Source organism: Ursus maritimus, unplaced genomic scaffold, assembly GCF_017311325.1.
Source record: "Ursus maritimus isolate PB19 unplaced genomic scaffold, ASM1731132v1 scaffold_11, whole genome shotgun sequence".
In the NCBI taxonomy this organism is placed as follows: Eukaryota; Metazoa; Chordata; class Mammalia; order Carnivora; family Ursidae; genus Ursus; species Ursus maritimus.
Genome location: NW_024423453.1, coordinates 13,614,200 through 13,642,194, shown reverse-complemented (window position 1 = coordinate 13,642,194; position 27,995 = coordinate 13,614,200). Strand labels below are relative to the sequence as shown.

At 39.5% G+C, this 27,995-nt stretch overlaps 1 protein-coding gene across 3 annotated transcripts in view; it reads left to right on the top strand.

The window, feature by feature from the left end:
• PDE5A (phosphodiesterase 5A) overlaps positions 1–27,995 on the top strand; it is a 140,969-nt gene continuing 112,974 nt past the window's right edge. The window contains exons 1-2 of one of the 3 annotated variants that reach the window (XM_040626273.1): positions 1–418; positions 20,566–21,154. In XM_040626273.1, the coding sequence (XP_040482207.1) occupies positions 297–418; positions 20,566–21,154 (711 nt within the window). In that variant the 5' untranslated portion in view covers positions 1–296. Of the gene's footprint in view, positions 419–852; positions 984–1,694; positions 1,859–20,565; positions 21,155–27,995 lie in introns of those variants that run through there. The other 2 variants (XM_040626275.1, XM_040626274.1) reach the window with 2 other exon arrangements.

Below are 27,995 nucleotides of genomic sequence, written 5' to 3'. Positions count from 1 at the left end.
CGCCTTGGAATCTGGAGACCCGACAGACTGCGAGACCCGCTCTCCGCCGGACCCCAGGGAGGACGCGCGGCTGCTGCGCCTGCCCCACCCGCCACACCTGGGAGCGGTGAGGACCAGGAGAGGCGGGGCGCGGCCAGAGGCTGGCCGGGTGCTGGAGCAGCTTCGCCGAAAGCCAGCCGGACTGGAGCAAGGCGGAGGGGGAGGGTCTCGGGACAGAGTCTTGCTCCTCCGAGGGAGGGACCCCAGCTGGGGTGGAAAACAGCACAAACCAGCTGCAGAGACGCTGGGCGCGGATCATGGAGCGGGCCAGCCCCGGCCCCGGGGGGTCGCAGCTGCAGCGGGACCAGGATTCCGTGGAAGCGTGGCTGGACGATCACTGGGACTTTACCTTCTCTTACTTTGTTAGGAAAGCCACCAGGTAAGAAGAGGACCCCTGGAAGACCCACCCGGGGCGCTGAGAGTGACCTGGGGGCTCGTCTCTCTCCCCTTATTGAATTTTCCTCTTCCTTTACCATTAAACAACCTCTGTTCCCAGGCCCTTTGCTTTTGAAGTAGGTCTCTGGTCCTGTTAGGGTGTAGAGACCTCGACTTTATGGCCAGTACAGTCGAAAAGCCCAAGCGTGGGATTCGATCCAACTTGCTCACAAAGTTCAAATACAAAAATGTACATGCGGACCCCCCCCCAAACACACCCCGGCTGCCCTGGTATTCCCGGAGAGCAAGATTATTTACATACATCCGCGCTCACGGGCCTTCCCCAGCCCTTCTCTAGCCGCCTGGTCCCCCTAAATCTCCTTAGCGAAACCAAAACAGTTTTTGAGCCCCTTCCCTGCAGCTCCGGAAGCACCATTTCCAACTCGGTCCCAGCGGCTCCGCTCCTCCCCCGTCCCCCCTCGCCCCGGCCTTTGGCGGGGCGGGGAAGCCGGGGTAGGGGCGAGACCACGAGGAGCCCAAAGGCAGCAACATGCCGGAATCTTCCCAGAGTAAGTGCTGTCGCCTTTTGCCCCCTTCCAGTCCCTTGCTTGGCCCGGGCGCTTCCTTTCACTCTCTCTTGCTCCCAAGGCGGCGCCGCTGAAAGGGCTCCGCAGAGGGCTTGGCGGCGCGCACACAAAGGGCGCTTGGGAGGCGCGGCGGGAGCCGACAGCGGGGGGCTGACGGGTCCCGCGCGGCCCCAGCCGACCCCAGAGGCCAGCTCCTCCTGGTCGAGAGCCAAGCGCCGGGGCGGCCTCTGCGGAGGGCGGGGAGCAGGGAGCTTGTCCTTTGGGAGGCGGCTGCCCGGGGGGCAGTCGGGGCGCGCGTGGGAAACGCTCGCGGTAGAGTTGGGGAGGAATTGAGGCTGAAGCCGAAGAAGGAGGAGCTGGAGCGGAGAGTGCGAGGCGGGCGGATCTTCCCTGAGCCTGAGTTGGTGAGAAGCCCGGCGCGGGCAAGGCTCCTGCACGCGGACTCAGGCTGACTCCAGGACGCACTTCTTTGGAGAAGGGTCCCGAACCCGCCGCCTCCAGGCAGCGGCAGTCGGCAGTTGGCGCTGGCTGCCTTGGCCGCCAGGAAAGCGCACTGAAGGCGGTGATGGTGGAGCGGCCGGCAGGGGCACGGCGCTGGGCTCCCACCCGCCGGCGCTCGGTCTCCGCTGTGCCGGGCGCTCCCCGCCAGGGGGCGGCGCAGCGCGGGGCGAGCGGGCGGCGGCGGGCGGCGGCGCGGTGGCGGGGTCGGTAAGGGAGCAGCAGGCTTCGAGTCACCGCCTCACCTGGGCACGTCGTCGCCCCCCGGCGCCTCCTGGAGTCCAGAGTCTGCGGAGGCCGCATGGTCTGCACTTCGAACTTCTCATGTTTGCTATGTTGCCCTTTGGAGACAAAACAAGGTAGTCCCTTCAGCATCCCCCCCTTCCCACTTTCCCTTGGGGGCTCGGGGCTGGGTGCTGGTTGGTGGCGCCCGGGGCACGCCAGCGGGGGGATGCTTCATTGAAAATGAGCTGTCTGATATTTTTGTTTTCCTTTATTCTCTTACGGTGTATTACTTTGGGATCTTAGAAGGGGCTCTTTTTAAGGCTGTTTCTAATAACGAGTTTGTGTCTATTTCATCACTTTCGGGGGTTTTGGACAGAGGCGACAGCTTAGGGCAAATCTTATCTCTTCTGTTTAATTACTCCGCCCTCCTTTTAAAGTCCTCTCCCCCGCTTTGGCAGTCTTATTCAAAATCCTAAATCTGGAGCAACCGGAGGATAAACCCTGAAAAGAAAGTGATTGCTTTTCAAAGGACACTTTTCTGCGAGTTTGGGGTGAGGCACTAAAGCCATCTAGATCTGGAATTATTGATTGTTGTGGGCCCCCAGTTTTCAAAGGTCACCTGCTACTCTGAGGCCATCTGTCCTTAGTTTCCTTTCACCTTTGCACACTTCCACTTTTCTGTCCTCATTGAATGGAGAGTGGGCAGGAGAGCTGGGCTGATTTTGTTCAGTGTGTCAGGGTGTTCTGTGGAGGTGTTCTGTACGCAGGTTATTAGTAGTTGAAAGAAAAAAGTGATTTGTCTTACAAATCACCGTCAATGTCTTCTTCTTCCCCGCCCCCCCCCTTTAAAGACAGAAACTTGGGATAGTTTGGTGATCGTTTTTAAGTAGTCATACATGAGAACACTTCACTCAGAGCTTGCCAGAACTTTGAAAGTGACATTTTATTGGAAGTTAAGTGGAAAGGGTTAAATTTAATTTTCTTTTCACATTACTTTTTCTCCCAAATAGCATAGGATTAAAATCCTCATTTCTCAAAGTTACATTGTTCAGTGTAAAATTTAGATCATCCGAAATTTTTATAAGACTATTTTTTAGTTATGGTTTTTATATTATAGTTGATGTTGACAGTAGGCTGACCACTTTATATGACATGTATGTGTGTGTGCGTATATTCTTATATCTTTATAAGAGTTTATGTTGAGTATAAGTTGGAAAACGAAAGTGTAAAATATTTAGGAGTAGTACAGGCCCTCATTAAGAGGTATAAAGTGCTGAAAGTTGTCAGTTTAGAGAATATAATCTAGAGTTTGTGTGTAGTCAGAGGTTTCTGTTTGGGCTTATATTTGGTGGTATTAACTGGAAATTTAAGATTGAGAGATTAGACGGGAGTTGATTATAAAAATACCAAACTTCTAAACCCAGTGATTCATATGGTTGTGGTAAAAACTTATTGCAGACATTTTAACTTTACAGCTAGGATTTTTTTAACTAGAAGCTGTTACTTCGCTTTTTTCCCTTTTGTTACACTTTGTAAGTGTAAAATGAGTACTGTATGTGATTCAGGACCCCATGAAACAGATAGTTCTGTAGAAACATTTAACATGTTTTAAAATTTAAAATAAATTTGGATTCACTTAGATTGGCCATCTGTGCCTGTAAACAGGCATGTTGATGGAGCTATTTCTACATTATTTAATTTAATTGTTGTCTTTGGACATTCATGCATGCTTTTTTATCCTATCCCCAGACTGAAATGATCTGTACTGAGTAGTAGTCATTGAACAGAATGAAGGTTTCTGGCATTCCTAAATTCTCATTTAAATACCTGTGAATTTTGGTTGACATTGGAAGCAGTTCTGCTGCTATATTACATTGTTTCCTATAACTGTCTTCAAACACAGAGCAAGCACCTAGTTAAAAGCTACAAGCTTGGAGCATAGTTGCTTTTTAGTAATCACAGCCTGTTTATGTGAATTTGAGTGTCAGTTGAACAATTCATAACATAATCTATTGGCATAAAAATTAATTTGAGACTAGTAAACTACAACATATGGAAACTCCCACCCTCACTATTCTAGACAACTTTGCAGTTCTACCCGGCTGAGATACTGTGTTAATTAAGGGCTCTAATCTTCATGCATTTGCAAATGAAGGCTTCTGGGTGCTAATGCCACTTTAACAGCTGTTGTTATTCTTGACAGCATATTAAAATAATGTTACCTTTCATTAGTTACTAATCATTTCTGCCATTGTGGGTGATGTTTTAGATCATTTAGTATTGTAGTAAAGTCAACGTGATTGACTTTTTATTGCTTTGTTTTGTACTAGGCAAAAGCTTGAGAATATTTGGCATATAATGGAAATAGGAGTTACTAAGTGAGGACAAGTTTTTATGACTGCTTGGATCAAAGTCCAGAAACAGAAGTTTTACACTTCCATGTAGCTTTCTATGGTAGACTTTTTATTTCACACTGTGCCGAATTAGTTGACATTCTGGGTCCTGTGTTTGGGATTTTTCTTTTTTCTCTTCTCTTCTCTTCTCTTTTCTCTTCTCTTCTCCTCTCTTCTCTTTTCTTTTCTTTCATAATTTTTTCTTATCTCTAAAACCTGTAACATTTTTATTTATAAGATATTTATATTAAAATCAGATGATAGATATAAAATAAATATTGCCATCCACTTTTAAAAAATACTGTTTCTGTAATTATATAGGAATATAATTTTCAATTTTCAGACAAATGATTTGTTAAGCATATTTTATTAAGCTGTCACTAGGGTTGAAGATAATAAAACCTTGTGGTTATTGACTCAGTCTGACTTTAATATTATTTATAATATTTTTATGATGATAATTCTGATGCAGTAATGACCTTTTCTTTTTGTATTGTTTATAAACAGGGTTCATATGGCCAGCTTTAAGCTGCTTTTTCAGTGCCCTGAAAGTACTCATGTGTTTCAAATTCTTTCCTCCTAGAAGAAGCTGTAGGAGCCCCTAAAATGATGTTTCTCTCCCTTCTATCGCTAGTGTTCTCAAGGTTTCAAATTCAGATCCATTTTAGAGTCTGCAATGCAAGGTCATGATTCCTAAAAATGTGGTAGAATTAATGCAGTGGCAATTAGTCATAGATGAATATCTTGAAATAAATCTACTTGCTTAGCTAACAGAAACTAAGTAGGCATATAGTACAATTCAGTAGCTTTTTCTCAGATCTGTGGAAATAGCCAATATTTTCATAAGATCCATGTTTTCAACACTTCAAGGTGTACACTTTTTAGCATTTTGAATATGTCGTGCAACTAAATTTTCTTTTTAAGTCATTCCACCTAAATATTTAAATATTTAAAATATCTGAAACTGGCTTTTAAGTTTCATAGGTAAAGTTTGTACCTTCATCCTTATCTGATTACAGAGAATGTCTTTCTAAGATACCCCTCTTCCTTTAGATTTGAAACACAAATTAACTTAGAACTTTGCTTGAACTTCCTAATGCATTTTAATAATGCTCAGGAAAGATTTCTTCCGTAATTGAAAAGACTACACAGAACTGTTTGGTGTTTATTAGTTTATCCCCCAAACATTTTTCAACCTAATAATTTATTAAACCTGTAAACTGTTAATGTTGAGTTAAATTTGTTCCTTGTTCTCAGAGCTGATTGTAGGATGACAACCTCTTCCTAGGATGAAAGCCTTTGGTAAGGACTGCAGGGCAATTAAGTAAATCACTGAGTTGATTGATCGTGGAGGGTTGAAAAATGACTAATTTCTGAATTTAGGATGCAGGCTAGTTACTGACTTTGCAGGACTTCCTATGAAATTAGTTTAGCTGGACAGATGTAGATTCAGTTGACCATGTTTACAGCTGATGGATGTGGTCTTGGAGATATCTGTTATATCAGGTTCTCAGTAAAAAGTGCCTGTGAGCTACATACCTAGGAATAAATATTCAAGAAAGTCTTTCCAACATGAGTCATTCATTTGATATTTAGCTCTGTAATCATAATTACTGACTTGGTGTTTCCATTTAATTTGAATTACATATTATTTTTCATGATGTAAGTGCTGTATTCATTTTCTTTAACTGGTAGGAATTTATACTTATTGCTAACCAAATGTTTAAGGCAGGTAAAGCAAACTGAGTGTTAAGTTCTTAAGAATCATTTTGCTAGGGGCACCTGGGTGGCTCAGTAGGTTAAGCATCTGCCTTAAGCTCAGGTCATGATCCCACGGTCCTGGGTTCAGCCCTGCATCTGGCTCCCTGCTTTGTGGGGAGCCTGCTTCTCCCTTTCCCTCTGCCCCTCCCCCTGCTTGTGTGCAAGTGTGCGCACGCTCTCTGTCTCACTCAAATAAATAAAGTCTTTAATTTTGATAAGTATTCTAAAAAACTTTTAAAAAAGCTCTTAAGGATATCTATTTATTTATTTCCCTGGTTTGTAGTTTGTACTGAACATGCTTTTTAAAGTGTTATGTGCCATTATTAACTTCTGTATTCTTCAAGACTTTTCCCTTGATTGTGAATTTTAAAATCAACCTTTGTTGCAAATTATCTTCTCTGAATAATTTTATCAAATCTAAACTTGGGGGAAAAAGATTCCCCCCCAATATCATATGCCTAGTGATAACTATAAAAATAGCAATCATTATTTCTACTCTTTGTTGAATACATATGCCAAGGTTGTAAGAACAGATCCTGATCTTTTAAGCTGATGAAATATTTAAAACACACACACACAGAGGATTTTTAAATTTAGAGTAAGAGGGGATCATGTAATCCAGTGTTTTTCAGACTTAAGTAACGTTCCTCTGTTAAAGAAAGACATTCTTATTCATCTCTAGTATATTAGTTAGAAAGTGTTTTGTCATATAAACCCTACTTGAATTCATACAAAATTGACTTACATAATTAAGTGTTTGGTTTGGTTATGAAATTCAGCTGATCAAATATTGTCAAGGTTCTGCTTGTCTATATATCTATTTAATCTGGCCTTCCTTCAGTCCATCCATCTATCCTTTCTTCCTTCCATCCATCCATACAGCCATCCATTTTTTGGCCCTATGCTGTGTTGGCTTTTTCTGTATGCTTTCTTTATATGCTGGAAGCTTTTTCAGGGCAACTTTCTGTGGGTCTTAAAATTCTCATATTAGAGAAATACCTTGTTATTTGTGTCAGTCCTCTCAAAATTACTCTGGCGTTATTTGGGTCTTGTGCCTGGGTCACATGACCAATCACTGTGTCCGGAAGAATAGGGTTATCCAAGTACTTTGTTTGGGCAGGTAACCCATAATGTGAAATGTCTTTGGGGGGAGAGGGAATTCCCAAAAGAAAGTGATATAGACATACCCAGAAGTTCTAGATATCTACCATACCTAGTGTTGGACTTCCTTTTATTTAATGTTAGTTAAATGTGGAATTCTTAAGAGGAGGTATAATTTAATTATAATTACAGCATTTTTCCAATTGTAATACCAACATAAATTTACGTAACTATGAATAATAATGGTACATCTCCAGCCAGATGCAAATTGACAGCATTTATTAAATCAGCTTTGCAGAGTGAATATGGCCCCTATTGCCCAACAAAGTGTCTGGTGAGGTCAGCTCACCTTTGCTACAGTTGGCCTAATGATGATTCACTTCTCCCACTGGGTCTGCTCAGCCATCAAGCTTTTATTCCTGTAGCACAGCATACCAGCTTTTGGTTTGAAAGCATATTTGCATATTAAATTTGTCTCTCTTTTTTTTTCTCTTTATCCTAGAACCACTGAGCTGTAGAGTGATTGTAAACACAAATATAAACCTGCTAAAATTACAGGACAGTGCTTGGTTTTAAGATGGTCATCCGAGTCTTTTAAAGTATACTTCTTTCACTTTTTTGTTTTGTTTTGTTTTAATTATCATCAGTGTGAAAATGCAAAATTAAGACATTTTCATAGAAAAATTACGGATCTTCAAAACATACTTGTTTGGGACTCTCAGGCCTTCTGATACCTCAGATTAAAAAATGCCAGTCTAGTGCGGTCTTCCCATATCTCACCTGCAAAGCAAATCAGTTTATGTATTTATAGCATAGATGTCAGTTATTATGTTTTCTTTCATATATAAGTAGATTTTCCCTTAAGGAACATTTTTCACACATGTGATTGTGAATGCATGGAAAATTACAGAATATGTCTCTTTCGGCTCTCAGTCAAATTTGAATGTAAAACCATATGAAGCAATTCTGTATTTTATTTATATTTGGTCCCAGTTAACTTCTGAGATGTTTTCATAGCTGGAGAAAACTTGGAAATACTAAATAACTTTAAGCAGAGCATTCATTTCCTTTCCATGCCAGATCCAGGAGAAGTCATCACTGTAACCTCAGAGTAGAGATTATTCGAGGCTATCACTTGGAAGTGCTCCGCATCTCCCCAGTTTCATTTAATAGCCTATTATAGTCATTTTTTTCTTCATCTAAACCAATGCTTCTCAAAAGGGATGCTATTGGGGGTGCCTGGGTGGCTCAGTTGGTTAAGTGTCCAGCTCTTGATTTCGGCTCAGGTCATGATCTCAGGGTCGTGAGATCGAGCCTGCGTCGGGCTTGGTCCTGGGCATGGAAACTGCTTAAGAGTCTCTCTCTCCCTCTCCCCGTCCCCCACCTCTCTCTCTTTCTCTCTCCCCCACCAAAAAAGGAAAAGTGGTGGGGATACTATTAGCATTCAGTGATGACCTTTTTATGTTGTTATGAGAAGCTGTTCAACACATTGCAGGATGTTTAACATGCCTGCGCCCCATGCGTTAAATGCCAGAGCACCCCCATCATTATGACCCACATTTCCAAGTGCTCCCAAGGGCATATTACTATATACATACTGCTTGTGTTCTAATACTAAAGATATAGTATTTTGAGCTGTTTAATATTGTTCTGAACTGTTTAATATTGATTTCTACTGATGGTGGTTAAGGGCCCTAGGTAGGAAAAAATCTTAGCTTTAATCCTAGAACTATCTCTTTCAAAGAGTATGACCTTGGGTGCTTTACCTGCCTTCTCTGTAAAATGGACAGCATTTACTTCATAGCGTTCTTAAGAAATTTAAAAGAGATAATGCGTAGTTCCTTCTCTTTTTTAGAGCGAATTTCAGTAGTGTACTATTTTACCTTGAGAATCATCAGTGCCTTAAATATAATAACAGATTCTGATAGCATTCTTTTATTCTGGTAAGTGGGAATTAGAACAAATGAACAGTGATTTATTAGATTTTAAGAGATCTTATTTTTTACATGAAAATTAATGATTTGAATAGAAGTATTTATGGTTTGTGTGAAGTTCTGAAAAGGGAATTGGAATGGGAGCCCAGACCTCCCTGTGTTGTCCCCAGCTTTGAGATTGGCCCAAATTAATAACCCTGGGCTTTAAAGTGGGAGGGCGTAGAGAATCAAGGCAGAGAAATTCATTAGTGAGTTTAAAAATCTCTTTCAATTCTAAGCATTCTTTTTTTTTTTTTTAATTTATTTGAGAGAGAGAGAGAAAGAGAGCGTGCGCGAGCGTGCGCACACAAGCAGGGGGAGCTGCAGAGGGAGAGGGAGAAGCCGACTCCCTGCTGAGCAGGGAGCCCAACCCTGGGCTGATCCCAGGACACCAGGATCTTGACCTCAGCCTCGGCCTAAGGCAGCTGTTTAACTGACTGAGCCACCCGGGCACCCCAGCTGGAAGCATTCTTGATTCTCACAAAGGGCACAGATTATCAGATTCTCAGATTGAATAGATTCCTTCTTTAACTACTTTCCAAAAATGAGTAGTGGATCCTCGTCAAATTATGCAAACCGTGTAACTAAAACTATAAAATTAGGATCTAAGAGCAGGAAAAATGTCTAACATTATATTTATTTTATGTGAGTTATTTTTGTATTTTTCCTACAGATAATTTTAGCAGATTTCCATATGAATTTTTAACCATCCCTTTCCAGACAGGAAATTAGTACACTTTTCCTAATTCTGGTTTTATTTTTTTATTTTTTTATTTTTTTTTAAAGATTTTATTTATTTATTTGACAGAGATAGAGACAGCCAGCGAGAGAGGGAACACAAGCAGGGGGAGTGGGAGAGGAAGAAGCAGGCTCCAAGCAGAGGAGCCTGATGTGGGGCTCGATCCCAGGACTCTGGGATCACGCCCTGAGCGGAAGGCAGACGCTTAACGACTGAGCCACCCAGGCGTCCCTTAATTCTGGTTTTAAAGTGATTAATTCACACGACTTATGAAAAAGAGCACTGGAGAGAAAGAAAAAAGGGTGACATATTAATAGTAGACTTAAAAACACGGGAATGCATTGTGTTTTGTGCATTACTCAGGGCCTGCAACTTTTTACTCCATTTTATCTGAGGCATCCTGCAAATCTCCCCAATGTTACTGCTCAAGGACTTGCTGCATAGCTGACCTTGAAGCCCAGGCTTCAGGCTACTTAGAGAATTTCTTCAATTGAGCTTAGGGTAGGAACTAAAACAGACCAACTTTAGTCCCCAAATCTGTAGCAGAGTGTTAAAGTATTATTTTGTCTAGTATTAAAACCATTCTCCAGTTTAGAATTATGGTTATTATGAAATATTGCTGTGGTTTTCATTATAGGTAATTGGTTATATATTTTCTCACATTTGTTGACAGTTTTATTTTATCTTTGATATTTTGAAAAAAAATCACCCCCAAATCTCTTAATTTATTTTTGCAAAAAAAATTAATTTTTAAGTAGTAATGGAAAAACAAGTTATGTTCTTGCATTTATTTTTCTAAACTCAATGTTCAGCTCTTTGTTTTTATATATTATTCAGAAAATTATGTCGTATGTAAGTGTAGTTATTAGTCTGGGGAGTCTTAATGTTTTTTCAGTTCTAATTTGAGAAAATACTAACATTAAACCAACTATTTTTTTCATAGAAGAGTTTCTATAAAGACGTTAGCGCTTTTAAACTAGGAGCTTAAGAAGAAGCAGTGGCTAACATCTAGTTATTCTGTATAGGCCCACTGAATAAATTATTTTTACTTTTACAAATATAAGCTATACAAAGTATAGCTTTTGAAGATATACTCCATTTAATAATGTTTGATTAACTTCAAAATATTAACTCTCGTGTATTAAACACTGTATTAGACATAGGGTTTGGGTGTCCCGGACTCTATGCTGTCGCTTTATATGCATACTTTCCTTGAATTTTTTAAAAAGATTTATTTATTTATTTACTATAGAGAAAGAGAGAGAGAGGGTGTGGACGAGGGGGTGGGCAGAGGGAGGGAGGAGAGAAAGAATCCTCCAACAGATTCCCGGCTGAGCATGGAGCCCAACACAGGATTCAGTCGATCCCTGAGATCATGATCTGAGCCGAAATCAAGAGTCAGCTGCTTAACCTACTGAGCCACCCAGGCGCCCCTCCTTTAATTTTCTTAAGAACCCGAGGAAGGTTTATCATTATCACCCTTCATTCTGTGGAGAGAGTGAATACCGTACCTAAGGTGTTACTGTTTGAACGAAGTACCTCTGGAGTGGAAGCCTAAGTCTGTCCCCCCGAGGGCCCTTACCCACAGGCTCTACCAAGTTTAGTGTCAGCGGTAAAGGAAGCAAAGCAGGGCTCATAGATTTAATGTCATGTAGAGTCTAACTCAGGAAAAGGTTCAGGTTTCTCCTAGGACCATTTAAAGTTACATGCGCATTACTAAATGATGTGCCTAGAGACTTTGCCCAAGTGGGTTTAGTTTCCATATATAATTTTAGAGTATAAAAAGTGGGAACTCTCCAATGACATTTTAAAATAGAATGGCTGAATATTTAGGTCCTAGGCCATCACAATTGTATTTTTAGTATTAGAACACAAATACCCTAAGTACAGTATATTTTCAAAGAATTTTTATCCTTTGATATATTATTTTAGGTAAGAGTACAAAACACATTAAACTTAGTCGCTCTACAATTAGGTTGCATCTAATTGTATTTTTAACTTATGAGAGTTCCTGTGTTTATATCACAATTTTACTTTGTCTCATAAATTTTTCTTCTTTTTTCCTCAGTTTTCTAGATGCCAAGAAATATTGTATAAAACCTAGACAGAGTGTTTTAATCATTTTTCACTTTTAAGACATCTGGAATATTAAATACATATTTTAAGGCAGTTCTGTCTTTTTCAAGATTCATTTTGTAAGATGAATGAGCACTTCAACTTTGGTAGAAAGTAAAGTTATTGCTGCATGGAGTCCTTATGGACCCAGATATCTGTGTGTGTGTCTTTTGCTAACCATATTTGAAATATTATGCAAGAGTTTACATCCCTCTGTCCTGCCAATAGTTGTGCATTTCCTATTTAATATTTTTAGATGGCATTTGGAGGAAGCCGTGACATGTTTAGGTTAGTGGAAAATTTCTAGAACACAAACTGTCAATTGTAGTTTTCTTTCCTGTGATGGGTTTCTAATAATCTTGTGTGAAAATGAGAAATTGGAAAAGGAGGAAAAGTTTTATTCTTAATACCATATGTGCCTTACAGTTACCGATCATTTTTTTCAATGAGGGTTACTAATCAACTTACAGTATTTTTAGAAAGAAGGTGAAGTGCACTCAGTATACAAACTTAAATCTATTTAAATATCCATAAAAAAGTTATTACTAGGTTTGAACCATTAAATTAAATCATTTAAGTTAGTCGACTCTATCATTTTAAGAATGATACACGTTTCATATACTTAAAAAATACAAGTACACAGAGTTCTGCCACATTTATAATTTGGAGGAAATAAACTCTGTTACAACAATTGTAAAAAATGACTGTTCACCTTCTAAGCTTTCCCCCACCCCCAATTTTTTTGATTTTTTTTCTATTATTCACGAATGAATGAACTTGGTCATCCCTCTGTGCATTACTAAAGATGCAAAATGTCCAACTAGAAATATCCAACTCAGCCTTTTCTTGCAGCAGCTGCTAGGACCTGGCTTCCTGGCCTTTTGAGTTCATGGACTCATTTAATTTTGTAGGGCACTCCACCTACTTAACACCATTTCGAAGGGTACAGGGCTGGTCGTGTTATAAAGAACCTCAGTGAAATCCAAATGCGTTCAACATTATTCTGCATGACACGGGTTTTTAAATCCAATTGCCATTGCCTGAGCAGTTTGGGCAGTAAGAGTCTTCCTTAAAGTAGAACATTAAGATAATAAGCTTCTGATTGGATTCTTTAATATTTAAAAAGATTTGAAATTTCAAATTCAGGTCACGTTTATGACAACTCATGGCACGTTTTTGACAACTGTCGTTCGGCTTTATTTCCTATCATCTAATTCCTGTCGGTCTCTTGGGCTTTTTCCTGGCTCAGCGTGGGAAGGGGTCCCGTTGTGAGCCCGAGCCGCGTCTAAGGTTGAGACCACGCGTGGTATTCACACTGCGTTACCTGAGAGGAGTAACTCCCAACATTGACTGTGCTACCCTCCAGCCTTTCTCTAGTTCTTTTAAGACATACTGTAAAAGTTAAAAACGAACAAACACGAAACGAAATTGAATTTACCCGTTTAAAAAGGGCGTATGATACAACTCATTTATGAGGTAAGAAATTCTTTGTGTCATAAAACAAGGAAGGATATAAGGGACCGGAGGATCATAAAACCCATTTTGGTAAGGAGAGGAGGACTGATGTGGATGGGATGTTAAACATCAGGATCTTGTCATCGAGCATAAATTTTTGGCACCCTTTTCACTGCATTTCCCTTGGCCGTGGCTTTACTTCAAGTGTCTAGGGCCTGTTAGCTTTCGTTAACAGCCTTGTAAAGGGAAATCAACTGAAAGACTTCAAGGGGGCCCCCCCTGCTTTTGATTGTTCCCAGCTTTGCCGGCAGTTAGCAAGGACAGGCTTATCCACGAAAGCAGAGTCGCTCAGTTATTAGTGCTTGTAACACAGGGTCAGAACACCTTGCAGAACTTTCATCTCTCTCCTTCTTTTTACTCAGATGGTTAGGCTGCAACTTGTATAGAGTTTTGATGGCACTCTCATTGTTTTGGAGGAGGGGGAACTTCATGGGATTCTGTCAAGAATGGCATTCGGTAGTATGTGTTTGGCCGAGGGCTTTGAGTCGTCAGAATGCCGGTAGCCAGCCTGTTTCCAGACCGTGTTAGCCCGCTCAGCCTGTAGGTTTGTACACCACGAACACCTTTCCCCCCTCATCCTTTCTCTGATTCTCAGAACTTTATGAAGATGCGAACACCCACTGCTTCTCCCCCCAGCCCCGCACCTCCATTGGAATGAGTGCTAAGGGTACGGGAGATAGCAACATCTTCAATATATGGAGGAGATTTTGAAATGCTTTTACAAGCATTTTCTAATTTGACTCCTGTATCAGCCCTGCGCAGTGAGCGAAGGAGTAAGGAGGTCCTTCTCCCATTTAAAAAAGTGGAAGCGGAGGGGCAAAAAGACATTGAGTTCACTGACCTAATGATCACCATTGGCCTGTTGAGAAAGTAAGCCTTCGTTGTTGGGGCGGGGGCGGGGTCTTCGTGGCCTGTTAATACAGCTGCCCATGTTTACTACTGAAGACTTGACATCCAGAGAAGTTGTAGATACATATAAGACGTATGTGTAGTCTTATAGCTGGAACTGGCAGTACCTTCTGTTGGCCTGTTTGGTATTCTTGACTTTATACCCTGCTGAAGACAGCGCCTTGCACTTCATCAAGAAGTCAGAGCAGGTGGTATTTTCCCTGTTTTATAGAAGATGAAGTTGAAACTCAAAGGAGGAAAATGTTTGCAACTGGGCATACAATTCATTGGTAGTGAATGCTTAGATTAGATTAGAATTTAGGAATCCCCAAAACCTAGCCCCTTGATGCTTTGTAGTCCCAAGGATTTTTGGCAATTAATCAGTCTCTCTTTCATGAGTCAATTATAATTTGTTTTTTCTCTGTTAAATACATGGTGTGGCTTTGAGAGTAAAATGAAAGAACTTGGTTTAAAGAGGAATTTTATACTACAAATTATTAATCTATGCGCTTTCAAAAGGTTCGGTTAGTATGCACAGGATCACAGTGTGGTAGTCCTTTGTGCTCTTTTGATGATAAAATTAATGTTAGTGATTTGATAGCCTGGAACTCATCAGTATGCTGAAGAGAACCTACCTTTTCTTTGATGTCTATCTGCCCACAATTTCAACTGGGGAAAAGAATATAGAATGAGTGGTGTGGTCAGAAGAAATACGGGATACCTAGTTAAATTTGAATTTCAGATACCACGTATACTAAAAAATTATTCATGTTTATCTGAAATTCAATTTTAACTGGGTGTTCTGTATTTTTATTTGCTAAATCTAGCAACCCTAAGAATGCCTCTTCTCTTGAACACGTTCATTATACATTATTTTTCAGGGCATTGTTTGAGATTTATAAAACATGACCTGGTCTCAGAGAAGCAGACATGGGATTCGGTCAGATTTCTTTGAGGAGACTATCCTTAAGGATCTTTATTCTCCAAGTCCTTTGAGACAGTTTTTATCTCAGCAGCTTAATGTGCCATCTTTTTATGATCTGAGTGCAAAAAATTAAGTTAGAGAATGTGTTATTGTAAGTGATCTTATTCTCTCTATGCCTTGTATGCTTGAATTTGAGTTTGACTCTTTTCAGATGCAGCTAGAAGTTACAGAGTGCCTCCTTCATGATAAGCGTTGATGTTCTGGGAACATTTATATTCTTACAGGCCATAAGACTTGGAAAAGGAGACCTGGATTTGACTCCTGATTTTGCTACTAAATAGAATATCTTTGGTTCAGCCATTTAATTTAGCTTCATAATTTAGAAAACAAGATTGTTAATGCCTGCCTTACCAGGTTTAAATAAAATGGTGCCCCCATTTTTTCCAGTATCATTCATGTAAGCACTTTTCAAAATCTCACAAAATCAAGGAAGAGAAGTGAAAATAGAGATCCTATCCTAGCCACAGGAGTGATTTGCCCAGTCAGAAGTACCATCTAGGTTTCTGGAATCCCATCTGGTACTTTTTACCCTTATATCTGACATGTTCACAGTTATCTTTTCCATCTTTATTCATTTGTATGCATTTACATTGAACTTCATATGATGGCAAAATCTAATATGTATATAAATTAACTCCTGAACACAACATAAACTTCAGTTTTGGAGGAGTAGTCACTGAGTGGTTTGCCTGGGGAGCTCAGGACTCTGGTGCCCAGCACAGTGCCTGACACACTCAGATCTTTACCTTAGGAGAATAATTCATTCTATTTTTTAAAAAAAAGGGTATTTAAACATGAATCCAATTAAAATGGGGAAAAAATCAGTGGAAAGGTTTTGATTGGAACTTTATCTTGAAAATGGAACCACAGATTATGAAAGTAAATTAATCTACTCAGCCATCAGAAAGGTTGAATACCCATCATTTGCGTCGACATGGATGGAACGGGAGAGGATTATGCTAAGTGAAATAAGTCAAGCAGAGAAAGACAATTATCATATGGTTTCACTTATAGGTGGAACAAAAGGAATAGCATGGAGGATATTAGGAGAAGGAAAGGAAAAATGAAGGGAGGGAAATCAGAGAGGGAGACGAGCCATGAGAGACTATGGACTCCAGGAAACAAACCGAGGGTGTTAGAGGGGATGGGGGAGGGGGTGGGAGGATGGATTAGCCCAGTGATGGGTATTAAGGAGAGCATGTATTTCATGGAGCACTGGGTGTTATACGCAAACAATGAATCATGGAACACTACATCAAAAACTAATGAAGTACTGTATGGTGACTAACATAACATAATAAAAAAAAAAGAAATTAAAAAAAAAGGAAGCAAATTAATCTTGTCCTAGATTTAATAAAATTTAGATTATAATGAAAATCCCATGCTAAATTTTAGATAAACAATTTTTGACAAAACTATTCCACAATCAATTAACTTTACTTCTTCATGTTTGACTTTTCCAGCAGGGTTAGAGTCTCTTCTTTTTCTTTTCAAAAAATCCTTTTTCAAATTAATATTTGAGGGCTTCATCAGTTTTTTCAAGGACATTTCATAATCTTGAATATAGTTATTTAAATAAAATTCCCTTTTCAGGTATCTGTTATGTCCTTATCCTTGTTGATTCTTTCTTGATTCGTTAGCTGGTCTTTAATTGGACATAGCCCTTAATTGTCAGTGGCATTGTGTAATAATGTAATGTAATTATAAAAAAAATTGTAGGGTATTGTAATGGTTCTCCAACATTACTTTAATCTACTTCTAGAAATTCTGTATCTTATATGAGAGTTTTGATTTACAGGTTATTTGTATAGAGACTGAAGTATTAAAAAATTATCAGGAGAGGATTGATAGTCTTAAGAGGAAAGGCCCACTTCATATAGCTGCCCAGGTCACACACTGCAAAACTTCAAGGGATGTCTGAAGAGACAGAAGTGTGAGAAACGATTTAATTTTATTTGTGGGTTGGTTCTTAAGTGATTGTTTTGATATTATGATAATGTATGTTTTCCTGAATATGCATATAACTACAGGGACTCAGATAATCAATAATGTGGTCATGAGAATCCCCTTCCCCCATGACTCGTGGTTAATAAAAATTGTTGATTGAATGAGTGAATGTACTAGATCTGCTTTTCTTGTATAATTTAATATTAAGTTCATCTCACCAAGAAAATAACTAGAAACAAAATACTTGTGAGACAATACAGTAATAAAAAACATATAACAAAGAATTTTTAAGCACTGGCTGTATTTAAGACATAGAGGAGGCCCTGCCGGTTATATGAGGGTAAATTAACCATAGTCAATTGTAAGGCTTACATCCAAGAGGTGAAAAATATTAATAGTTAGACCACAGTGTGATTTTCTGTAACAAATACACCAGCATTCAGATATTCTCTTTTGGTGTAGTTAATTTAGGAGCCTTACTTACTGATCCATTCACTTCCCTCAAGAATTATTTATTGTAGACAGACTATGAGACAGGCATTTTCGAAGACAGACAAGTAGCTCTGATGACGTTTACATCTGGCTGGAGGAGACAGGCAAGAAAACAACAGATTAACAAACAGGAAAAATATCCAGCAATAAGAATTTAGATGCCGGGAGGTGAGAACATCACGTGTCAGAGGCCAGTCTGGGTGGCATGACCAGGGAAGACCTGTCTGAATGGAAGATGTAGAAGCTGTGATCAGCCAGACATAGGTGAGGGGAGAACATTCTGGACTGGGGGCACTTAGAGCTTGGGGTGCTTGAGGAGCACTGGGGAGGCCAGCCTGGGCAAGTAGAACTATGGTAGGGGATTAAAAGAGTTTGGGCTTTGTTTTCTGATCATTGAGAAGCCAAGTAGGATAATTTTGATGTTAAGATGTACTTTGTTTAAAGATTGCTTTGGCTGCTGTGGGGAGAATGGGTCGAAAGGGGGCAAGTATAATATGGAGAGACCAGTGGGGGGCTGTTAGCCATAGTGGACTTGGACCTGGATGTAATGCAAGAGGTAGAAATGAACAGATAGGGATGTAAGGTTTAAGGAGTGACATCGACAGGACTTGGTTTGGACGTGAGATTTGAAGGAAACAGAAATTTAGAGTAATTCCTAGATGTTGATTTGAGTAACTAGGGAGGTGATGGTTCTCTTTATTAATATGAGGAAAACTGGCAGGGAGTGAAATTGGAGTAAGATGATGGGTAGGCCATTAGGAATTCTGTTTTCACCATTTTAAGGTGTCTTAAGTGGTTTCGATATCCTATGGATTTGTCAGGTAGATATTTTGATTAAAAAAAAGTTGGTTACCATTTTCCAATAAGAAGATAAGAAATAAATTGGACTAAATTTTAGGATGGTAGCTGAAATAATTCAAACGCCTATTTTTATATTGATTTAACAATTTAAGTTACATGTGCCTATCTTTAAATCGCATAAAATATGTTAATTTAGACATAAATTACTTTTTTCCTATCTACATTTGACAAAACAATTTTATTCAGAAGCTTCCTGTACATTTTTGACAGCTTCACATGCATTTTTGACATCAATGTCTTTGGCACTGCTACTGAAATTTTGGGGAGTTATGTAAGTGTTTCTTTTGAAATGAATCTTTGAAAGGCTTTTATAACTGTATCGAACACTTGAAATTCTGAGGTCGTCCTGGTAATATCTGTTATTATTTTTTTTTTTAACTATTCTAGACTGGTACTATTTCTGAGTAATAGATATTTACGAAATAATACATTGTTGTTCAAAACAAAATAATCAAGGGAATAACTCAAAAACAGAAGACGTAGTAGAGATTCAGAAATAAGGCAGTCTCTTCTTTTTCCCTTTGTATTCTTCTTTTTTCACTTAATGAATTGTGGAGATTATTCACAGCAGTACATACAACCGTTTTTCAATTGTATAAATGTATCATTATGTATTTAACCAGCCTTCCAGTGGTGGTACAGGGAGCTTGTTATCTTTGCTATAACAAATACTGCTACAGTAAATATGCTGGCACTTTCTTTGCCACATGTGTAAAATCTCTGGAACAAAGGATAAATGCATTTTAAAATTTGTTAGATGTTGCCTGTTTACCTCCAATGAGTGGTAACAATATTTACTATAGCCAAAAAAATTGAAGAGTGTCTGTATACCAACACTCTCCAAAATAGTGCATTGTCAGACTTTTTTTTGTCCTAGCCTTTTAGGAAAATAATCAATATGTCATTGTAGAGTGGGGATTGCATTGCTTTTATTATGGGCAAATTCTTTTAAATATCGTCAGTGATAACAAGTTTTTGTCTTTTGAAGGTGAATTTGAGTTTTGGAGAAAGTCAGATCTTATGCATAAGAGATATTAAGGTAGCCGTTATTACTCTAGGGTTTTTTTTTGTGTTTTTGTGGGGTTTTTTTGTTTTGTTTTGTTTTGGGTTTGTTAGTTTTGAGAGGAGGGCTAAGTGAAAAACAAGATCTAACTTTTAGAGAAACTAATATCCTATTTACCTTATGAATTTTCTTAGAAGTTAGTTTCAAAAGAAGAGCTCCAAAAATGTCTGAAGTAATGACACTATGAATTGGTATAAGATGACATTTTTTCCAGGGGTAATCATTGGAATTGAACAATCATCTTGATGTGTATGATCTGATTTTTGTTTTAAAAAAATCACCCACCATGAAGCCTTGAGCTCAAGTGGATTTCTTTAACAGAGAGGTACATTAAAAACAAATAATGTAAATTTTCTTGGACTACATTTTTAAAATTAGGTATTGCTTACATTTTGATTTTCTTCCTTCATACCAGGAGTAGATAATCTAGAAGAACAGATAATTTTTACTATTATTGAACAAGCATTATTAGGATAATATTTATAGAAGTCTATAATCTTTCTACATACCACATCAAATTGTTTATATTTCCCCCCTTCTAAATCTAATCTGTATATAACAATATAGGTAAAATTAACTAAAATTAAGCATATTATTAGCTAGCCAAATTTAGATAAATATTTGTTTTAAATTTTCAAATATTTAACTTCAGAACAAGTTGTATGTTTTAGACAGGGAATTAGTTTTTATATTTATGTTTTCCTAAGACTGTTGTCAAATTTAGTGTCTTTTACGCTAATGCAGACTGCTTTTGAGAGAAGCAGACTTGATGCTTTATGCATTGTAAATCAGATACCTGAAAATCTATTTATTAAAATGTTCATTGAAGCAATTGTTCTTTTCAGTTTTTCAAAATAAAACTGTCTTAAATAAACCACTTTATTTTTATTTTCTAAAAAAAAACTGAATTATTGTCTAATCAGTTTGCCGTGAGAGAATTTTTAGCTGCTCTCAGGGATACCACCTTTCTTTCTTAAATGTTTAATATGTCTGCATTCTGTTCTGCAGAGAAATGGTCAATGCCTGGTTCGCTGAGAGAGTCCACACCATCCCTGTGTGCAAGGAAGGCGTCAGAGGCCACACAGAATCTTGCTCTTGCCCCTCGCAGCAGAGTCCCCGGGCAGATAGCAGTGCGCCTGGAACACCAACCAGGAAAATCTCTGCCTCCGAATTTGACCGGCCTCTTAGACCCATTGTTGTCAAGGATTCTGAGGGCACTGTGAGCTTCCTCGCTGACTCAGAAAAGAAGGAACAGATGCCTCTAACCCCCCGAAGGTTTGATAATGATGAAGGGGACCAGTGCTCAAGACTCTTGGAATTAGTGAAAGATATTTCTAGTCATTTGGATGTCACAGCCTTATGTCACAAAATTTTCTTGCATATTCATGGACTTATCTCCGCCGATCGCTATTCGCTGTTTCTGGTCTGTGAGGACAGCTCCAATGATAAGTTTCTTATCAGCCGCCTGTTTGATGTTGCAGAGGGTTCAACACTGGAGGAAGCTTCAAATAACTGTATCCGCTTAGAATGGAACAAAGGCATTGTGGGGCATGTGGCAGCACTTGGTGAGCCCTTGAATATCAAAGATGCTTATGAGGTAAATAGGGGATCATTGAGGGGGGGAGCAGGGTGAGGAGAGGGTGTGGAACAAGGGTGGAACATTGGACACCTGCTGTGAATGGTTGGGGGGCGAATAGGATCACTGAGATGTAGGAATTTGCATACTTACTTAAAACTGGTATGTATGGTCAGAACTTTCCCATCTTTTTTTAATTTATTTTTAGAAAGATATTATTTACTTATTTGAGAGAGACTGAACGTGAGCAGGGGGAAGGAGACGGGGCGGAGGGGGGCATAAGAGTCTCAAGCCGACTCTGTGCTGAGTACGGAGCTCCACTCAGGGCTCAATCTCATGACCCTGAGATCATGACCTGAGCCCAAACCAAGAGTCCGACCCTTAACCAACTGAACCACCCAGGCGCCCCAGAACTTTCCCATCTTTTAAATGAGTTTCTTTACTAGTGCTTGAGTCAAGAATATGGGTGATAGAGAAATCTCGTTGTTTTTCTCTTTCATGGTAATTTAACATAGCTCATTCACAGTTGTATTTTCTTCTCTTTTTACCCGCTGACTATACATATCCTTATCTGTTATCACAGAAACTAACAAGGATTTTACTGAGATTCTAAAATGCTAGGTCCAAAAACTGTCAAAAAACCAAAGCAGTAGTCTTTTTCCAAATTCATTTGTTCATTCATTCAAATTAATTATATTCATTTATTTGAAGTCCCATTGACACAGAAATCTGATTTTCTTTCTTTTCATCCTTTCTTTCATTTGTTTTGTTAAATAAATTTATGTCTTCATAAATGGGAATTGTTGGGGCGCCTGGGTGGCACAGCGGTTAAGCGGCTGCCTTCGGCTCAGGGCGTGATCCCGGCGTTATGGGATCGAGCCCCACATCAGGCTCCTCCGCTATGAGCCTGCTTCTTCCTCTCCCACTCCCCCTGCTTGTGTTCCCTCTCTCGCTGGCTGTCTCTATCTCTGTCGAATAAATAAAATCTTAAAAAAAAAAAATGGGAATTGTTGCCGTAAAATATTTCAGTGGAAAGATTTGGTATTCTTCCACTTTTGCTATAATTATATGTAGGTCTTTAATTATGGACTTAAAGATTACACCGTATGATTCTTCAGATTTCCCATTTAAAATGATCTTTTTTATTAATAGAATTTTGGTTTTTTTTTTTTTAAAGATTTTATTTATTTATTTGACAGAGAGAGAATAGAGGGAACACAAGCAGGGGGAGTGGGAGAGGAAGAAGCAGGCTCTTAGTGGAGGAGCCTGATGTGGGGCTCGAACCCAGAACGCTGGGATCACGCCCTGAGCCGAAGGCAGATGCTTAACCGCTGCGCTACCCAGGCGCCCCAGAATTTTGGTTTTTAAACAAGGCATCTTAACCGAATGACACTTTGTTTATCAGGTTATTTTCTAGCACCTTGATAGAACAATTGTTCTAGCTACCTGCTATGTGGTACACTCTTAAATGTTCTGTGGTAATCCCAACTTGCAACTCCTCTACGTAAGTTGAGTGGTCATTGCTGTTTTATTCACCCCTGTATTCCTGATGCCTAATACAATGCCTGGCACATAGTCAAGTCTCTCATTTTTTTTTTTTTAAGATTTTATTTATTTGAGAGAGGGAGACAGAGAGAGAGAGAGGGAATACAAGCAGGGGGAGTGGGAGAGGGAGAAGCAGGTTTCCCGCTGAGCAGGGAGCCCGATGCTGGGCTCAATCCCAGGACCCTGGGTTCATGACCTGAGCCAAAGGCAGACGCTTAACAACTGAGCCACCCCAGTCAAGTCTTAATAAATATTGATTGAATAAAAATTATATAGTAGATAGGATAGATAAGTAGCATAGAAAGCAGATCATAATAAATGCCAAAGAAAATGTGGTAGGTTCAGGGAAGCAGGAGATGACATTACTTGGGAGCGGAGAAATGTTTCTTTGAGGAAGCAATGCTTGCTATGGACCCTGGAAAGTAGGTAAGATTTGCATAGATTGGTTTGTGTGCATGATGAGGTCCAGATGTAAAGAGAAGTTGAAAGAAGCAACAGGGCTGGTACTCCATGTGGTGCTTGTATGGACATGTGTGGACAACAGCCAGTGTAGACATTGAGGAGCTATGAGGGCAGAGCCTGGAGGTTACTGGAGTCTTGAATGCCAGGCTGAGGGCTATGTATGCGGTCCAGAGCCATGAGGAATGATTGAGATGGTTTGAAGGGGGGGACTGGTATGATTTAGACTGATTTAGCAGGATGAATTGTACAGTGGTCATAAAATGAAAATACTAGACACTGGGAGGAGAGATTATTAATAGTGTGAGCAAGCGAGGACCTGAACCAGGGTACTGGCCTTAACGAGCAAAAGAAGGGACTGGATTTCCAGTGAAGAAGGGGTGTCTGGCAGGGGTGGCAGCTAACAGGCGATGGAAGTGAGGGGGAAGGAGGAGTTGAGGATGACTGAGGGTTTGAAGCTGGGTGAATAAATACGGTCACTAGAGAGGAATACTGTGATATGAGGAATACTGTGAAATCATGAGACACTTTTCAGAATGCACTCTACACAAGCGGTTTACTCCACTTTGATTCTCCTTGGAGCTATCTCCGTGACGCCTGTGAGCTCTGTAGTAACGTCACACCGTAGCAGACTACAAGAGGGGTATTAAGGACACAGCTGAAGGATTGCTGCCAAATTTGCAGAATTCCCTTCCTGTCTTAGGTGACAGCTGGGTTTCCGCTTTTCAATGGCACTATAGTCCCAAGTACAGTAGGACCATAAATATGCTTCAGCTTTGCTGAGAATGCTGAGAAAGCCTTCATTTGTCTGTGTGGTTCTGAGTTTCTGCAGCCCTGAGAATTTCTCCACTTAGATGCATTTTTGTTTAATATGCTTACCATTTTCAAAGTTTTGACAGCATAATTTTTGGTTCAGAGTTAGTAATGAGTTAATTCTTGTACTGCTGTCTAGAAGAGGCCCATGTCCTTGATTTGCAGTGCTTCCAGGGTGAGACTTCTTTGCTGTGGATTCTGCATGTTGCTCCTTCACTCTTGGCACCCTTGATCTGTGTTTATAGTGGCCTTAGCAGAAGTTATTCGTGTCCCAGGAATTTCACTCTGAAGGTGTGGAGTTGATCTGTGACAAACAGTTTACATTGGTGTTGATGGTGGAAGGCAGTTGGCTAATGGATAATTCATTATTCAGCCCCAGCCGTAATTCGAAGAATCAAAATCGTGTCTCATAGCTTTTTGTGGAAGGAGTCACAATAGGAACATGCATTCTGCTGTCTGAGTCCTACCTCTTTAAACATGCATCTGTAAAAATGACACCTTATAGCAGTATTTCTTAAAGCCTGTTTGACCACAGAACCCTTGAACAGTTGCAATGTAGCAATGGAAAACCACGAGGTGGCCATGAAATATAATCATGCTTGGACTGAAGCTAAAAATAGAAAAAATAGCCTCATAGATAAGTCAGTTGTAAGAAGTGGTCAACATTTGATTCACTTTTTAAACTTTGTGAACGAATGATATAAATCTGAGAATTCAGTTATTTTATTACTAACAATATAGCACATTCGTGTATTTAAAGTATAAAACAAGATCCACAAGTTAAACCAGGGATTCTCAATCAGACCACAAATACCAATGAGAGGGTGTTTGCTGCCTATATATAGATGTTCAATCGCACAGCATCTCTTCCTGCATCAGCCCATCATTCATGTTACTTTCTTGAATGTGGCACAGCATTTATTGATGGTAAGATATTAACACATAATAATCAGAACTGTATAAATGTGTTTGGTGTTCTCCTTATATATGAAAACTAGATACTATCCGGTATCTAGAATGGATTGTGTATTAGGGTTCTTCAGAGAAATATATGTGTGCGTGTGTATATTTATGTATAATATATATAATGTGTAAATATATATATATATGAGAAGAGGATTATTACAGAAATTAACTCACACGATTATGGAGGCATAGAAGTTCTACAGTCTGCCTGCTGCCTGCAAGCTGGACAACCAGGAAAGCTAGTGGTGTAATTCAGAGTCTGAAGGTCTGAGAATTGGGCAGCCAATGGTGTAAGTTTGATGTGGGTTTGAGTCCAAAAGCCTGAGAACCAGGAACTTCAATGGAGGCCAGGTGAGCAGAAGAAGGTGGATATTTCAGCTTTAGCAGAGGGAGTGAATTTGTCCTTCCTTTGCCTTTTTATTCTGTTCAGGCCCTCAGTGATTTGGATGATGCCAACCTGCATTGGTGAAGATCTTTGCTCAGTTTATTGAATCAAATGGTAATCTCTTTGGAGACATCCTTAGACACATACCCAGAAATAATGTTTTACCAGCTATTTGGGGATTCCTTAGCTTAGTCAAGTTACACTTAAGATTGACCATCACGGATTGCCTTGAACACCTAGTTTCATGTCCTACGGAAGCCTTAGGATTCCCCAAGAAGTCCTGTCAAAGGATTTATATTGTCAAAACACTCCCCTTTCTCCCAAGTCAACTGGAATGCAAAACTTAGGCTTCTGTTCTGTTTCCAAAGGACAGCCACTCCATGTATACCATGATTTCAAGGGAGAAGACTTGCAGGCCTTTAGGGAAGGGTCTCATTGCCATTCATGCGGCCTTCACCATGTAGCTACTGTTCTTCCTGCCCTGATGACTTCGTTCCTCCTTTTGTATTCCTTATCTAGATAACTCAGTCTCTGTCATCTCTCATTTTGCACGTCTCAGTTTGTCAAGATGTGTTTCTAAAGAAATATTCTCTCAGATGAATTTCCTATGAATAAAATGAATTCCAAAATGAATTTTAGGAGAAAAAAGTAACACTAGCAGTTGTTTTAATCTTGATAAATCTACTAATCTGTCATGATCTAATTGTGCCCCATGGAACATAGTTTGGGAACTGCTATATCTCTCTTTGTTCAGTGGTCTAAAAATCTTTAGGGATTGTCTTAAAAATGCCACTCTGTGGAAGAAAACTAGCCTATAAATTGGCAAGACTACTATGTTGTTTTCTGTTATTTTTATTTTTATACAATTTTAAACTTAAGGAAAAGTTTTAAGAGTGGTATAAAAAACTTCTGTATATACTTTACCCAGAATCTCTAGTTGTTCGTGCTTTGCCCCATTTGCTTTATCATTTTCTTTTTCTATATGCAATGCATGTCAGTAATATGCAAATACTATTTTTCCTTCTTTTTTTTTTTTTAAAGATTTTATTTATTTTAGAGAGAGAGAGAGGGAGCAGGGGAAGGGACAGAGGCAGAGGGAGAGAGAGAATCTCAAGCAGACTCCATGCTGAGTGTGGAGCCTGATGAGGGGCTCAATCTCAAGACCCTGAGTTCATGACCTGAGCCAAAATCTTGAGTCTGTCACTCAACTGACTGAGTTGTCCATATGCATACTGTTTTTCTGAACCACTTAATAAGTTGGAAACATTTTTACTAAATATGTCAGTGAATATTTTCTAACAATATTCTTTTATACAATTATAATACATTTTTCAAAATGTCCAGGTGTCCATATGCATACTGTTTTTCTGAACCACTTAATAAGTTGGAAACATTTTTACTAAATATGTCAGTGAATATTTTCTAACAATATTCTTTTATACAATTATAATACATTTTTCAAAATCAGGAAATTTTATGATACAATGCTATTACCTATTAGTCCATAGTCAAATTTAGTCTTTTGTCCCATTAATGGTCTTTATGGTTATTTTTTCCTCTGATCAAGATCTAATCCTGAATTACATAATGCATAAGCTTGTCATGTCTCTTTAGTCTACTTTAAATTTGGAATAGTTTCTTGGTGTTCTTTATCTTTCTTGACATATTTTTGAGAGTACAGGCTAGTTGTTTTGTAGAATGGCTTTTTGAGGAGATTCAAGTTAGGTTACTTTGGGCAGAAATACCACAGATGTCAATGTTGAGACCTTGTCTGGTTTTCCAAACAACTGTAGGTCCTTTACTTCTACACCAGCTGGGTGTCCTACAATCCAGTTCAATTCTGATGCTAACTATTAGTAGCATCTAGTAACTACCTTCTGACACTATACTGTTACCAGTTAGCACAGACTTCACAATCTAAAGACTCAGTCCCGCTAGATTATCCCCAGTTCCCAGTTCAGATACCAGCCACAAACACGGTCCCCAGGCTACTCACATTTATCTCCACAGGTTCAATAATTTGCTAGAATGACTCACAGAACTCAAGGAAGCACTATATATTTATTATCTTAATTTTTAAAATTTATTTATTTTTGCAAGATAGAGCACGTGCCTGCATGAGCACAAGCGGGGGTGGGGGGTGAGGGAGGGACAGAAGGAGAAACAGACTCCCTGCTGAGCAAGGAGCCCATTGCAGGTCCTGATCCCAACACCCTGGGATCATGACCTGACCTGAAAGCAGACACTTAACCGACTGAGCCACCCAGGCCCCTAAGGAAGCACTATATTTACAATTACAGTTTTATTATAATTGATACAATTTAGGAACACCTAAATGGAAGAGATGCATTAGGGCAAAGAATGGGAGGTGGGGGAGACAGAAATTCCATGCCCTTTCCAGGGAGTGCACCACCATCCTAGACTTAGATATCTTCACCAACCCAGACACTCCTCCAAACCTCATTGTTCTGAGTTTCTTTTTAATCAAGGTTTCATTATGTAGGCATGATTGATTACATCTGTTGGCCATTAATGATTAATTTCAATCTCTACCCCCTTCTCCATTCTCTAGAGGTCAGGGGTAGGGCTCAAAGTTCTAACTCTCTAATAAGTTGTTTGGTTTTTCTGGTAGTCAGTCCCCATTTGGAAGCTGTCTGGGGCCCACTCCCCTATTACTCATCTCATTAGCATGAA